General features: G+C 43.6%; 1 protein-coding gene and 1 long non-coding RNA gene across 2 annotated transcripts in view; one reads left to right on the top strand and one right to left on the bottom strand.

Annotated features, from left to right (window-relative positions):
• The window catches only part of ME3 (malic enzyme 3), a 204,266-nt gene that overhangs the window by 81,827 nt on the left and 107,326 nt on the right, over positions 1-15,113 (top strand). Inside the window, exon 2 of the mRNA XM_040630945.1 lies at positions 14,029-14,162. Coding sequence (XP_040486879.1) covers positions 14,029-14,162 — 134 coding nt within the window. The remainder of the gene's footprint in view (positions 1-14,028; positions 14,163-15,113) is intronic.
• On the bottom strand, positions 6,948-8,892 carry LOC103675357. The gene is made up of 3 exons (XR_571825.1): positions 8,747-8,892; positions 7,836-7,877; positions 6,948-7,706 (listed from the first exon to the last, which is right to left on the bottom strand). It is a non-coding gene; the product is annotated as an uncharacterized LOC103675357 (long non-coding RNA).

The following is a 15,113-nucleotide window of genomic DNA, read 5'->3' as shown; positions in this document are numbered from 1 at the left end:
TGAGCCGAGATCAAGAATCGGACGCTTAAGCAACTGAGCCACCCAGGCGCCCTTATCATCTTTTAAAATGGTGGTTACTCCCTACTAAATTGATTTCACAGCCAGAGTTTGACTGAGTTTGACAAATATTGCTCTATTTTGTTCTCCTGGAGAGTGTAATTCATTTCTGTTCCCAGGCCTTGTCCTTCCCCCCACCTTTGGGGAGAAAACACTGAGTGTTGCTGCATGCGTCCTACTTTTCCTTCTCGAGAAGGTATTAAAGGTAAAAGGCTGGGGCGTAGTGGGATGAGGTCAGCCAGGAAATACTCACTTTGGTAGATGGATCAAACCTCGTCTTTAATGAGGCTGATAAAGGTTATTACAGAATGTGCAAAACCCCGGCACAGAACGCAGCGCAAAGCAGTGTGAGCACAGTAGCGATCACTACTAGGAACTTCAGTGGCACCCGGGCCTGGGTGTCTAGTCCAGCTCTACAGCTTACTAACTGCATCATGTTGGGCAGATGTTTACTTCATAGGGTATTGTGGGAGGAGAAAATTGAAATAGTGAATTGGTTCATTCAACACCTACCACGAGCCTGTCCCTTAGTAGGCACTGAGGGAATAGTATTAATATCTTTATTAATTTGTCATAATAATATAGACTAACTTACAAACTGAATATTCCAGGCTATTCTGTAATGACCCAGTCAATCATTCAATGAGGTATGGAGTCAGCAAGCTATTAGTAGGTCATTTAAAGGAGGCTTTAAATATTGATTTCACTTAGCACAGGATGTAGGTCTTAGAAGAGGCCGGTAGCTCAATGTCACTAAATACAGCCTTGGGCAGAGTTGTTTATTTCGAGCCATCTGCAGGTCTTCCCTCAGAGTAGACCGTGTCGCTCTAAACCAGCCATGCCACCTGCCCAGGAATCCCACTGCCTTGTCTGGAAGCTGTCGGTGGGAAAGAGCTATTTGATGACGTACATGTAGTCCCTAAACATGCAGATCCCAGTGGTAATAATGTTCATGAAGCAAGAATTTTTTAGAAGACTTTCAAGTTCATTAAGTGCAAAAATGAGATTCTATCTCACAGGGGAATAAAGCACCAATTCAGGCTGATTACAGAAACAAAGAATTGTGAAACAAACAAAACAAGCCATGTGAGCTCGAGGTTCTGTATTTCCTTTCCCTTTCTTTTAATATAAATCTAATTTAAAAATGTAAATACAGTTGAGATAGCGTTCCTGGTACTTGACCTTTTAACTTTCAGTCCAGTCCCTTTTGAGTTTCTCTCATTAATTTTAGATTTGCATCAAGTCCTCATTACTAGGTCAAATTTATCTGGCGCTTACTCTTAAATTCCAGGATTTACCCTGGAATTTGGGAACCCCAGCTATGAGTACTGAGGAAGATGAATATAGTGGATTGAGGATAGAGGTTAGAGAGGGAAAAATAAACAGGAGGGGAAATTCCAAGGACACTGTAGCTGCTGTGCCTTTCAGGAGCATGACGTTCACGCAGCCTTGCGTTCTTTGCCACCCACAGCATTTAGTAAGGACCCGGTCACAGCTCTGTTGACTGAGTGCCTCAGATGTGCCGGCCTTTAGCTGGGCACACCATGCAGGGGGTTTCAGTTGGTTCTCATGGCAATCTTATGAAATGCATATTACTATCCTCATTCCACAGATGAAGAAACTAAGGATCAGAGAGGTTAAGAAAGTTGTCCAGGATCACACAGCTGGTGTGGGCAGAGCCGCAGTTTGAATCCAGGGCCAGTGACTTCAAAGCCCAATCTCCCTCCTCCTTTGTGGCCTCTCATGGGCAAATCTGTACTTGAACTCCAGCAAAAATGCTATTAGTGCTATATTGCTGAGCACCCCAGCCTTCCAGGCTCTAAACTAGTCTGCATAATTCCAAATTAATTCCAAAATACAAAGGGGTGTAAAGGACACTGGTTTAAATGAAAAGATCATTAAGACTGAAATTCCATGGAAGCAGAGGCCATGTATATTTGGTCTCTCACTGTATATTGGGTGCCTATTATGTGGCTAATCCTCAAAACATACTTGTTAAATAAAAGGTCACTTGAAAAATTAATGATCCAACAATTTGAAATGGAATTCAAAGTTCATGTCCCATTTCCACAACTTGCTAGGGCCTTGATTTTAGGCAAATCATTTTGTTCTCTTAGCCTCAGTGTTACCATCTGCAAAATGGGCATAACGTTTTCATAGCCTGCCTTATAGGGCAGTGGTTCCCAAACTTTGTTCTACCTTGGAGCAACCGTGGACTTTTAGAACTCCTCATCCAGGCTTCTCCAGAATTCTGACTTGATGGGGTGGGATGTGATCTTGGCATTTAACAGCTCCCTAGGTGGTTCTAATGGATAGCAGCGTTTGGGCCCACCGTCATAGGGATGTTCCTTTTCTTTTGGGGGCTTGTCAAACATAGCAAAGGAAATAAACCTGCTCTGTAAAACGCGAAGAGGTAGTTAAATAGAAACAGTTGTTATAAAGTCAATCCAGAATGACCCTGGGCCTCGAACTCCTGCTTCCCAATGTCATAACGGAGAAGGAGGCTGGTTACTCTGGTATCCCATGTGTCCCCGGGACAAAATGCTGTCCTTCGTGGTTCACCTGATCAGGTAGCAGAGTTGAGGCAGAGGAGGAGGATTTGGTTGACATCAGGGCTGGAACAGATTAAGTGACCTGCTGGACAATTGCCCTGTTGGATGAACTTGTCCTTGGGCAGCCTCACATGCCGGTCTGGCACCTACACCCACTCACCCACACACACCGGGCATACATGGACAATGCCTATTCAGAGACCTTCCCAAATAGGTCTGTTTGTTTGATTCTTTCTGGTCATAGTTCACTTTTTGACCCAGGCCTCTCAAGCTGGGCCTGTGTTGTTGGAGGAAGGAAGAGGTCCTCCCTTGTCCTCAGCAGCTCCCCTGTCTGTCACCTTCCTCTGCAGCTGCCCTATGGAGGGTCAGCTGAGTAAGAGGGCCATCAAGGTGCCAAGAACAATACTATTTAAATTTTAAATAATAGTCTCTTGGGAAGAAAGGGTTATGAGGCATTTAAACTGCCACAGGGAATTTTGCCAAGAGAATGATTCATAAGCCTTCCAACTATCTACCTCTCTCCCCTTGTTCAGTTAGGACAAAATCCTAAAGTCGCCAAGTATTTCTTCCATTTCTCTTGCGTGTTGGTCCTTATCCAACAATTGTGCGTATACGAGTCTTCCGATGGCAAAACAATTGAAGTAGCCATTATTCTCACATGCTTTTGAACAGTGTATATTAGCCACATGCCCTCAGCGTGTCATTGACCCATCTGAGCCACAATTTTCTCTTCTATAAATGGGCATAATAACACCTGCCCTGCCTAGGACCAAATGACATGAGCCCACTGAGACCATTTCAGAAATAATAAAGCAATAAAAATATGCAAGTCGTGCTAGGCGGAAGGGGCACGCAGCTCATATAGTCATAATCCCTGTCCTCAAGGAACTTACTGTCTTGAAGGGAAGAAGTGGCGAGAAAGGAAATAAATACCATCAAGGGCAATTGCTAAATTGCTTAGAGTCCCGAACCCAGAGGGATTTGAAACTGCAATAGTCATGGCCTTTTTTTTTAGCCTTTCTGTCACTTTTTTGAATTTAGAAACTCTCAAAATCCACGTTCTCATTTGGCTTACACAACCACCCAGTGAAGGCAGCAGACTCAGAAAGGTGAAGTCACCTCTCCAAGATCACAAAGGCCAAAAGTAGAGCAACTGAATGTAGAACTTTTGCCTGCAGCTCCCCTCCCATTCCCCCATATTGGCTGTGGGCACACAGCACCTCTGTGTCCCAGTCCTCACCCTATAGAAGGAAAATGAGATTGTATTTAGCACCAGAACAAGAACTTCTCTGTACATCATAAATAGAAAGGTCACAGGCAGCCTCTGTGCATTTGCAGCCCACAGCACCAAAGCCCAGTCTTTGAGCCCAAAACTGGGTTAGGGTTAGTTCTGGGCACTAATGAGCAGTGTATCCTTCACTCTGAAGAATTTACAGTGTGTTTCTGGATCTGTAATTTTGCACCTGATCACAGAAGTATGTCTGGGGTGGGGGGAAGGCCATTCTCAGATCTGTGTCTGCTAAGACTTCCCAGTGCATGAGTTTCTAAGATCCCAAATATCTATCCCAGGAGTGTACTCAGGGACCCTCATAAACCTGGGGGGTTCAGTGAGAGAACAGTAGCCTCCATAACCCCACTCGTACCTTCTGGAGTCCATGTCACTCTAACTCATAACAATCCCAAATGGATGGAGTCATGAAGTACTATGCAGAAGGAGGAGGAAATGCCTTCTGGTCCTCTAGCAGCTCATCAGCTTTCACTGCACAGTTTGGGGGCTCATAGCCCACAGCTCTGTCCCAGCTGTAGCTCCTCTCTGCTGCTACAGCTGATTGATGGAGGAAGCGGGTTATGGCAGAAGCTGTCCTCTCCAAGCCTGATGTAATGATGGCGGAAAGAGCACCTTTACTGTTACACATGTGTCTGCTCTCCTCCCTTCCATAATAACGCCGGTCAGAGGAAACAAGGCTGCATGTGTGTCACGTGATCTCCAGGGACACTCACACCTGTGTGCAGATGGGCTGACTGATCCGGGGCTCATACAGATGATCACTCAGCACTAGCTGCACTGTTAGGGTCACTGATGCTACTTGGAGAAGCAGAATACTTCCATCCCCACTCAAATAAAAGCCAATTCGATCCACAGCCCGTTTGATCGGTGAACTCCCAGCTGGTTCACTCAGAGGAAAGAGTGTGAACCTTGGGAACATGTGGACGTGGGTTCTGCTCCTGGTTCTTCCAGCGACTCGCCATGTCACCGTGGGCAATTACCCCTCTGGCCTCAGTTTCTTAGTCCTCACATGGGGATAATGATCATAGGACTCTTAACCCAGGATTGCTGTGATGATTAAAGATGCCGAGCGTAAAGTGCCTGTCTCGGTGCCTGACCCGGGCCAGTGGGTGCTCAATAAAGGTAATGGTTGCTCTTGTGATTGACGATGGAATTATTGTGCTGCAGGTCTGTGTGAGCTGCTTTGAAGTGTCTGCTTCCTACCACCCCAAGTTTATGACCTAGTAGTTAATGCTGAAGAAATCAAACGAAAAATATGTTTCGTGTACTAAACTGTATGACACTGATGCTGAGGGAGAGGGGAAAGCTATGTGAAATGGGGTGTCAGGGACGGCCTCCTGGAGGAGGGGGCCCTGATTGTGGATTGGGAGATGGAGGAGGGAAGCCATCAGAGCACAGTGGGCAGGGTCCTGGTGTGAAGCCTGTGGGGGCATGGGGAGGAACCTTGCCCAGCCTTGGGTGGGCAGTCACATTGGATGCAGTGACATTGCTTCAGCCCCTGCTCCTCCAGCCCCTTTGGCCAGACTAGCTCCTGAGCACCCTTCAGGGCTTACCTCCAGCATCTGTGAATGAACTCTCCCGTGCCACCCTGCCTCATGAACAAAATAGTCATGGTTATCAAGAGAACACCTAGCACTCATCATCAAGCACTTCCTCTGTGCCAGGGTCTCCGCTGAGCATTTCACGTGTATTGTTTCACTGAATCCTGTAACACATGAAAGAGATCAGTGAAGTGGCTTGCCCAAAGCAGAGGCCCAGAATTTCCATTATGTGTTAATCCACATGACTCCTCTGATAGACTCACAAGGGCAGTGAGCAGCTCCTGTTTCCTTTGGGACTCCCCAGTGTCTAACATGGTCATCTTGGCACAAAGTAGGAACTCATCAATACTTTTGGAATGAATGAGAAGAGATTGTCAGGTGTACAGCAAGGCTCTGGATCCAAAGGCACCAGGCAGGTCACCAGGTGGGACAGGGAGGCCTCCCCTCAGAAAAGCTAAGTCATAAGGAACTAGGCCCCAGGCAGTTGGATCTCTGAACAGCAGGACGCTGGGTCAGGGGCACAGCCTGATGCAGCTTGCTGCTTCTGAGCCCTGCCATTGGACGGTGGGGTCTATTCAAAAATCTTCTCTCTGATGTCAGAAAGTTTTGTCCTGGGAACTTGGGCAATGCTGAGCCCATGGGCAGAGTTCAGCAGCTGGGCCAGAGATGATCATTCAGAGAAGATGATAAGCTAGGTAAAGTCAGGGGTGACAGTTAAAAGATTCACACTGGTACAGCCTAGGTACTGACCAATCAGAACGGTCCCAGGCCTTTAGTTCTAGAATAGGGTCTGGAGGCCACCCACTCTACCCAACTTTAACCCCTTGGCCGTTGGACCTCGGGGAGGTCCGGAGGTTCCCTGAGAGAAGCCAGAGCTGGTTGGGGGGTACATCTGGCTGAAAGAGTGATCAGAGCAGTGGCTCTGTAACAATTGAAATATTTCAATTGTTTCAACATAGCAACTGTAGGTGCCTACTGGTATGTGCGAATACCACAAGGTTGGCCTATTACTAAAAGAGTTGGCCATTTTTCAAAAGCCACTTGTTCTGAGAGCTTCTTTAAAACTAGATAACGTAGGGGCGCCTGGGTGGCACAGCGGTTAAGTGTCTGCCTTCGGCTCAGGGCGTGATCCTGGCATTATGGGATCGAGCCCCACATCAGGCTCCTCCGCTATGAGCCTGCTTCTTCCTCTCCCACTCCCCCTGCTTGTGTTCCCTCTCTCACTGGCTGTCTCTATCTCTGTCAAATAAATAAATAAAATCTTAAAAAAAAAACTAGATAACATAATGCGTGACTTTTCTTTAACCAGGCACACAGAAACTATAATTTCTCAATGTGATAAGAATGAATAAGGGCCCCACTGCCAACTCCTCCATGTTGTACAAGCCCGACTTCTATCTTAGGATTCCTGGTATACCTTATGGGAATTATGTGACTTTCTGACATAAAGACAAGAGTCTTGAGTGTCAATGAGCAAAGTTTATTTCTTTTGTAGAGAAATATAAATTCTAATACTTCTTTCCCACCGGCTAGCGAATCATCTTGTGCCAATCCTATTTCAGAGGCCATGGTACAGCTAAAGTGCCTGCATTTCTGCTTTATAAACTTGTAAATCTGAAGTTGCCTTAACGTTAGCTTCAGGATGAAAAGAAGCTTCTAGAAGTATTTTTTTTTAAATCCCTGAAATTACCAGTTGCTAAACAGCCATAATTTTTTCCTCAAATACAAAAGAAGTTGGTGGCAGTTAGCCAAGAGAAACACTTAGCCTTGTAGAGAGAAGTGATCTGTTATTAAAAGCCACAGCGGTCATTAACAAAGATGATGTCATCATTCAGTGCCTGGGCCTCCCTGGGGTCCCCAGGGCCAAGAAGAGATGATCACAGTCTTTACCAAGCCAGCGAACAGTCGCCTGCCTAATGGTGTTTGGTGAAAGTGCTCAGTCTCCAGGGCAGGCAGTTTCCTGCGAAATGATCAGGGACCTCAGTGTTGCACAACCTTGCAAAGCTGGTGTCCAGCACAGGGGATTTATGAACTGGTGACTCTGGGTTTGATGAAGAAAAATTTTGGAATTCTTTGTGTGAAGAGTACGTAGAGAATTCTCTGTGAGTCATACTTTCAAAGTGAAGCCTATCTTTGGGTAGATCTTTCTTACAGTTCCAGCACTTCTGAGAGGAGGGACAGCTGCTCTTCAGGATTCTCATCAAGTTGAGGTGTCATTATTGCTTTTTAAAAACAGTAGAGGAGCCCAGTATTCATAGTTTCAGATTCCTAAGTTACAAAACAAAACAGAAAAACAGAGAAAATTAAGAGTAACTAAGAAGTCTAAACTTTCATTTGTTTCTTTTCTTTATTTTTCTCTCTTTCCAGTCCTCCCTCACCACCCCCACCCCAACTCACATTTTCTGAGGTCCATGTCACCAAGGTCCTGGCAGGGAAATACTGTAACAGCAAGAATGCATCCTGAGATCAAATCTTGGTTCTGTCACTTTCCTTCAGTCAAAGCAATCATTACAAGAAAACGATCCCACCAAATGGACTTACTTATTATAAGATGCATCCTGGCTAAGAAGCAATAAAATATGGGGAATAGCTATGCAACTTCCAAAGCATGACATAACCTCTCTTGCTTAGCCTTCTCATCTAGAAAGTGGAGGTTGTAAAACCTCCTCACAGTGTGGTTGTAAGGATACAGTAAGTTTGGGTGTTTATTAGAGTCCCTTTCTTGGAGCTGATGATCTCCACAACCCTAAGGTGTGGATGATTAACAGATGGGCTTGCATCATTATTGAACTCTCTATAGAAGAGCTTGTAGTAATTATAGTAGATGAAGTCTTTTTCAGCTGGCAGAGCAGTGTGGGGATGTCTGGTGCTCCCTAGCTTTTCAAGCTTCCCCTCCCCAAAGGGTCTGGGGGAAGCTAGACTGCCCTCTGAACAATCTAAATCTCAATTATCACCCACACAGCCTTCTGCACTTCTAGGAGGAACCTATCGTTACCTGGGACTCATTATGAATAGAGGGCTTAACCAGAGTTGCCCCAGGTATCATCAGCCTTGGATACAATGAAGGTTGTATTAACCGTATTCATTAACTATTAGTTAAGAGCTGTTCTGAGTCCCCCATGGGGATACTGGTCCCTTCCTTGTTGATGTCCTCCACCCACAGCAGCCACTTGGGGGCCCGCTACTGTCTTCGCTGCCAGAACCCTTCATGAGAAAGCCAGGGACCTGGGGGAGCCAGGACCTTCGAGATCGTGCTGGTTCAGTTCTACATAGAAAAGATCTCCTTTACACCATGGGTAGCACCTTACCATGTTGGGATAAAGGTGGAACAGCTTTGGTCTCCATGCCTCCCAGTGTCCCTTGGACAACAGTCCCTGAACTCCTGCCAGCAGACACTCTCTCCATCAGGCTTAACCGGGCCAGGGAGCAGATTCCATGACACCCCACTGATTCCCCATCTCCCTGACAGTGCCCGAACCAGAAGAGGCTTGTTTGTGAAAGACTCTGGTGAAAGAATGAAAAGACAAGCCACATTCTCAGAGAAATATTTACAGAATACATGTGCAATACAAGACTTGTATCCAAAACATGCAAAGAATTCTTTTAAGACAGCTTTATGGAGTTATAATTCACCCATTTAAAGTGTACGACTCAGTGGTTTGGGGGTATAATACATTATTAATTTTTTGAAGTTGTGGGAAAGTATAACAAAAATTTGCCATCTTAACCATTTGGAAGTGTACAATTAAGTGGGATAAAGTGTATTCACAATGTTGTGCAACCATCACCATCATCATCCCAATATGTCATCAACCCAAACAGAAACTCTGTATCCATTAAGCAATAACTCACCATGCCCCTCTTGGCTCTTAGTGATCTCTAACCTACTTTCTACGGGTGCCCGGCTGGCTCTGTTGGTGGAGCATGCCACTCATCAACACTCAGGGTTATGAGTTTGAGCCCCACATTGGATGTAGAGATTACTTTAAAAACTAAAAATAAAAATCTCTAATCTACTTTCTGTCTCTATGAATTTGCCTATTTTAGGTATTTCGTGTAAGTGGAATCATGTATTTGTCCTTTTCATATCTGGCTTATTTCACTTAGCATGATGTTTTCAAGGTTCATCCACGTAGTAGCATGTATCAGAACTTCATTCCTGGTGTCCATAGTTTCTTATGGTTCGTCTCCCCCTCTGTTTTCCCCGCCTTCATTTTTCCCTTTTTATGTTTGAATAAATCTTCACTGTACACATATGCTTGTTGATCTGTTCATATATTGCTCTGATTCCATCTTGAAGCTATTGTGAATAATGCCCGCATTGGATGCTGATGTACAAGTGTCTGTTCAAGTCCTTGCTTTCAGTTCCTTCGGGGTTATACTTGGGTATGGAGTTGCTGGGGTCATTATGGTAGTTCTAGGTTTAGCTTTTTGAGGGACTGCTAAACAATTTTTCCATAGAGGCTGTAATACTTTCCATTCCTACCAGCAGTGTACGAGGGTTTTAATTTTTCCACATCCTCATCAACACTTGTTATTTACTGTTGCTTTTATTCCAGCCATCCTAGTGGGTGTGAAACAGTATCTCACTGTAGTTTTGCTTTGCATTTTCCTGATGATTAATGATGCTGACATTTTTTTCATGTGCTATTGGCTATTTATAAATCTTCTTTGGAGAAATGTACTTTCAAGTTATTTATTTGCCCTTTTTTCAATTGGGTTGCTTTTTGTTGATTGTTCTGCTGTAGCATTTATAGATTCTAGATATCAAATTCTTTATGCTATTTCCAAATGTTTTTCCCATTCTGTAGGTTGTCTGTTCACTTTCTTAATAGTGTCCTTTTTGCACGAAAATTTTTAAATGAAGTCAATTTACTTAATTTTTCCTTTGTTACTAGTGCTTTTGGTATCACATCTAAGAATTCATTGCTAAATCCAAGGTCATGAAGATTTACCCCTATGTTTTCTTCCAAGAGTTTTATGATTTTAGCTCTTACATTTTAAGTTACTGATCCATTCTTAGTTCATTTTTGTATTGGATGTGAGGTAGGGGTCCAACTTTATTCTTTTGCATGTGGAAATGCAGTTGTCCCAGCACCAACTCTTTAAAAGACTGTTCTTTTCCCCATTGAACGGACTGATGTCCTTGTCAAAAATCAATTTGTCATAGATGTATGGTTTATTTCTGAATTCTTGATTCTATTCTGTCGATCTATTTATCTGTCCTTATGCCAGTACCACACTGTTTTGATTACTGTAGCTTTGTGTTACATTTCAAAATCTTCTTTTTAAAAATGGTTTTGGTTGTTCAGGGCCCCTTGTTATTACATATGAATTTGAGGATTGGCTTTTCTGTTTCTGCAGAAGAGGCCATTTGAATTTTGATATGGGTTGCATTGAAACTGTTGATCAAAGAATTATTAAAACCAACAATAAGGACAACAAAACAAAAAATGGGCAAAAAATCTGAATAGATACCTCACCAAAAGATATGCAGATGGAAAATAAGCATATGAAAAAATCCTCAACATCACTATGTCAATAGGGAATTGCAAATTAAAACAATAATCGTATGCCACTACACATTTATTACAGTGACTAAAATGTTAAAAACTGACACTCCCCAATGCTAGAGATGGTGTGGAGTAAGAGGAGCTCAGTCGCTGCTGGTGGGAATGCAAAATAGTGCAGCCACTTTAGAAAACAGTTTGGCAGTTTCTTTAAAAAGCTAAACATAGTCTTACCATATGATCTAGCAGTTGCACTCCTACGTATTTACTCAACTGATTTGAAAACTCATGTCCACACAAAAACCTGCACATGAATATTTATAGCAACTTTATTTATATTCACCAAAAACTGGAAGCAACCAAGATGAATAGATAAATGGAGAAACAAACTACAGTACAGCCAGACTGTGGAATGTCATCCCATGATAAAAAGAAATGAGTTACAGGGATGCCTGGGTGCTCAGTCGGGGAGTCTGCTTCTCCCTCTCCCTCTGCTCTTCCTCCACTCTGCTCGTGTTCTCTCTGTCAAATAAATGAATAAAATCTTTAAAAAAGAAAAAGGAAATGAGTTATAAAGCCACAAAAATGGATGGATGAAACTTACGTGCTTATGGCTACATGAAAGAAGCTAGTCTGAAAAGACTACATACTGTGTGATTCCAATTGTCTGACATTCTGGAAAAGGCAAAACTGTACAGACAGTAAAAAAAAAAAATCAGTAGCTGTCAGAGGTCCCGGGGAAGGAAGGGAGGGATTAATAGGTAAAGCACATGGGATATTTGGAGCACTGAGACTATTTTGTACTATGCTGTAATGATGGATTCATGATATTATGCATTTGTCAAAGCTCATAGAACTTTACAGTACAAAGAATGGATCTTAATGTATCCAGATTTTTTCAAACCATTTAATAGGTTGTTGGATCCCGGGAAGGAAGGCAGGTTGTGACAGGAGAATGTAACTGTGTTATAAGTGTATGATACAACCTCAGTGAAGGGATGGAAGGAAAAGTGCTGACCTGAGTAATCTGGAAATAAGTGGAGTTTGTAAGACTGAAGGCAAGAGGAAGAGCTTATGAGCACTATACTCCAGTGTATTAAGCTGTTTCCCACTGTGGCGTAAGTTAACGATTCTGATACTGCTCTATGTGTACACTGGAATCCTATAACTAAGTACATGGATGGCAGGTGGCAGGAGACAATTCTCTCATGGGTGGAGTGAGAATTTACAGATCAGCCAAGTGGTGAGGCTAGAATGATCTATGTGGTAATGGATTAGAAACATTAGTATGAGGCTATGTTTAGCTTAGTATAGATTCATTTCCTTGCTCTTTCAGCTGAGAGGGACTAGAAACAATAAAACCCCAGTAGTAAGCAGCACGTGTATTAAGTGGAGCCCAGATCTTAGGTTCTAATGCCATGCTTCAAATAAGGAATCAAGCCTCATTGGAAAAAATGGCTAATTCTAGGACCTGGGCAGGCAATACACAAGATGAGCCTGAGCACCCTGTGCCGGAAAGTAACAAGTAGATGAAGGAGAGGAAAGGAAAGAAGGAAGGAAGGAAGGAAGGAAGGAAGGAAGGAAGGAAGGAAGGAAGGAAGGAAGGAAAAGAAAGAGAGAGAAAGGGAGGGAGAGAAGGAAGGAAAGGAGGGAAGTGGAGGGGAAGGAAGTAGATGGAGGGAAGTAAAGAGGAGGAGGGTGGAAGGAATTAAGAAAATATGTCAAAGGGACACAGGAGCCAACTGAAAAAGTTCCCAGTGGCCAAAGCTGGAACAATTTGAGTAACAAAATAAATAAAGCAGTATTGGATTATAATCCAAAATATAAAATAAATACCCATGAGTCCATTCTAATATAAATAAGTGGTTGAATAAAAATATGTGAGGTAAAAGAGAAAAGTCTCCCATGCAGAAGAGTTCTGAAGAAAAAGTCACTTTACAGCGGAGAACCCTGACAAGCACGACCGAGCCTGGTGATCAAGGTTGTGATCCAGGTTGGTATCAACAGTGACAAATCATGTTAAGAGTATAGACCTTGATCTGATGTGATCAAAATGGCACTTCACCTCTATGGTCTTCCTTCTAAAACCCACAACCCCAGTAGTCATGAGAAAAACATGAGACCAATGCCAATAGAAGGGTATTGTATGAAATACATGACCAGTTCTCCTCAAGACTGTCACAGTCATCAAAAACAAGGAAAGTCTGAGAAACTGTCAGACAGAGGAGCCTAAGGAGACATGGTGACTAAATGTGATGTGGGATCGTTCAACAACAACATCACTCATTTATGGAACATAAGAAATAGGAAGATCGATAGGAGAAGGAAGGGAAGAATGAAGGGGGTGGGTAAACAGAAGGGGGAATGAACCATGAGAGACTGTGGACTCTGGGAAACAAACTGAGGGCTTCAGAGGGGAGGGGGGTGGAGGATTGGGCTGGGCCAGTGATGGGTATTAAGGAGGGCACGTATTGCATGGTGCACTGGGTGTTATACGCAAATAATGAATCATGGAACACTACATCAAAAACTTGGGATGTACTGTATGGTGACTAACATAATATAATAAAAAATTATTATAAAAAAAATAAATGTTCTTAAAAATGATTTTAAAAAAAAGAACAACAATAAAAATGGCCTTAAGCAAAGACTAAGGAAGTCTGAATAATAATGTGTCACTTTAGGTTCATTAGCTCTCGTGAATGTACCGAACTGATATAAGATATTAATAACGAGAAATTAGGTGAGGGGATAGAGGGGAGCTCTGTGTACTACGTCCCCATTTTTTCAATAAATCAAAAATTGTTCTAAAAAATAAAACGCAACTTAAAAAACAAAAACTAACCCCCAAAACCTGACAATGTAGGTATTTTCCCCTATTTTTTCAGGAAGAAGCTGAGGCTCGGGAGAGCCAAAGTAGCTGGAACAGGATTGCCCAGCTGTTTAATTGGCAGAGGTGGGATTGGAATGCAGAGCCCACTGTTGGATCAGTGACTATTGGATCTGGTGATGGGACCTCTCTGTCCCTCAGTTTCACGCATATCCCTTCATGTGTGTATATTTCTTTCTTGTTCTCTCAGGGGATGGCCTTTACACTGGAAGAAAGGCTGCAACTTGGAATCCACGGCCTGATCCCCCCCTGCTTCCTGAGCCAGGACGTCCAGCTCCTGCGGATCATGAGATACTACGAACGGCAGCAGAGTGACCTGGACAAGTCAGTGCCTAGAGTCTGCTCTGTCTACCCAAGCCCCAGGCTCAGCTGTTTCCTGCAGCACATAGGTTTTCTGGTACTCTCCAGTAGGAAAGGCTGAGAACCCTGAGAGATCCCAGACCCACCTTCCACAGGGTGGTGGTCTACCCTGAGGGATGGGGCTTGTTAGGACTGAGGCACAGTCAGAACTGGGAAGGGAGACTGACTTCCAACAGGTGCAATCTGGTTATGCCTCTGGGAAGTGGTGGTACCCGAGTCAGCCCGAGAAGCACAGATAGGGCTTCAGCAGATGGCAGTGAAGTTCATGGAAGGGGAGCAAGTGAGATAAGTGTGTCGAAGAAGTGGTCCATGGCCCAGGTCCCTGGAATAAGAGGAATGTTGGGGGAGCAGAGTGGAAATGCACAGTGACACCTCAGAAAGGACCTAGGATGTCCTTTAGACCCTCTAACCTGTTACAGGTTCATGGGAACAGTTAATAACGGTAAAAAATGCAGCCCCTCTGGGTTCTCCCACGGGGCATATTACATGAAGAGCCAACTGAGGAATCACAGGGTCAGCTTTGTCAGTTTCACTAAAGAAGGTATTGACCTCCCAGGTCACGGCTATGAATTGGTACAGCCAGGATTTGAACACAGGTAGTTTGCTCTGGAGTCTGCTTCTAACTAACTGCTCTGCTATGCCATAGCTGGAGGCATACAAGACTAGACTCCAGTGTCAGACTAAGTTCAAATCCTCATTCTACCAATTAATAGCAAAAATTACTTAGCTTCTCTGTGTCATTCCTCATTTGTACCTGAGTATATCAGTGGTATCTAACTCATAGGGTTATGATGAGGCTTAAATGCATTAGTATTTTAACGTGCTTAGAACACTTACGTAGTAACTGTAACTTATAACAGGAGGCACTATGCAAAAGCTTGTAAAATAAACATGGGACCTTGCTATGGGCTCCAG

This window comes from Ursus maritimus, unplaced genomic scaffold (genome assembly GCF_017311325.1).
Source record: "Ursus maritimus isolate PB19 unplaced genomic scaffold, ASM1731132v1 scaffold_16, whole genome shotgun sequence".
Lineage (NCBI taxonomy): Eukaryota > Metazoa > Chordata > Mammalia > Carnivora > Ursidae > Ursus > Ursus maritimus.
This window is presented reverse-complemented; position numbering and strand designations above follow the sequence as displayed.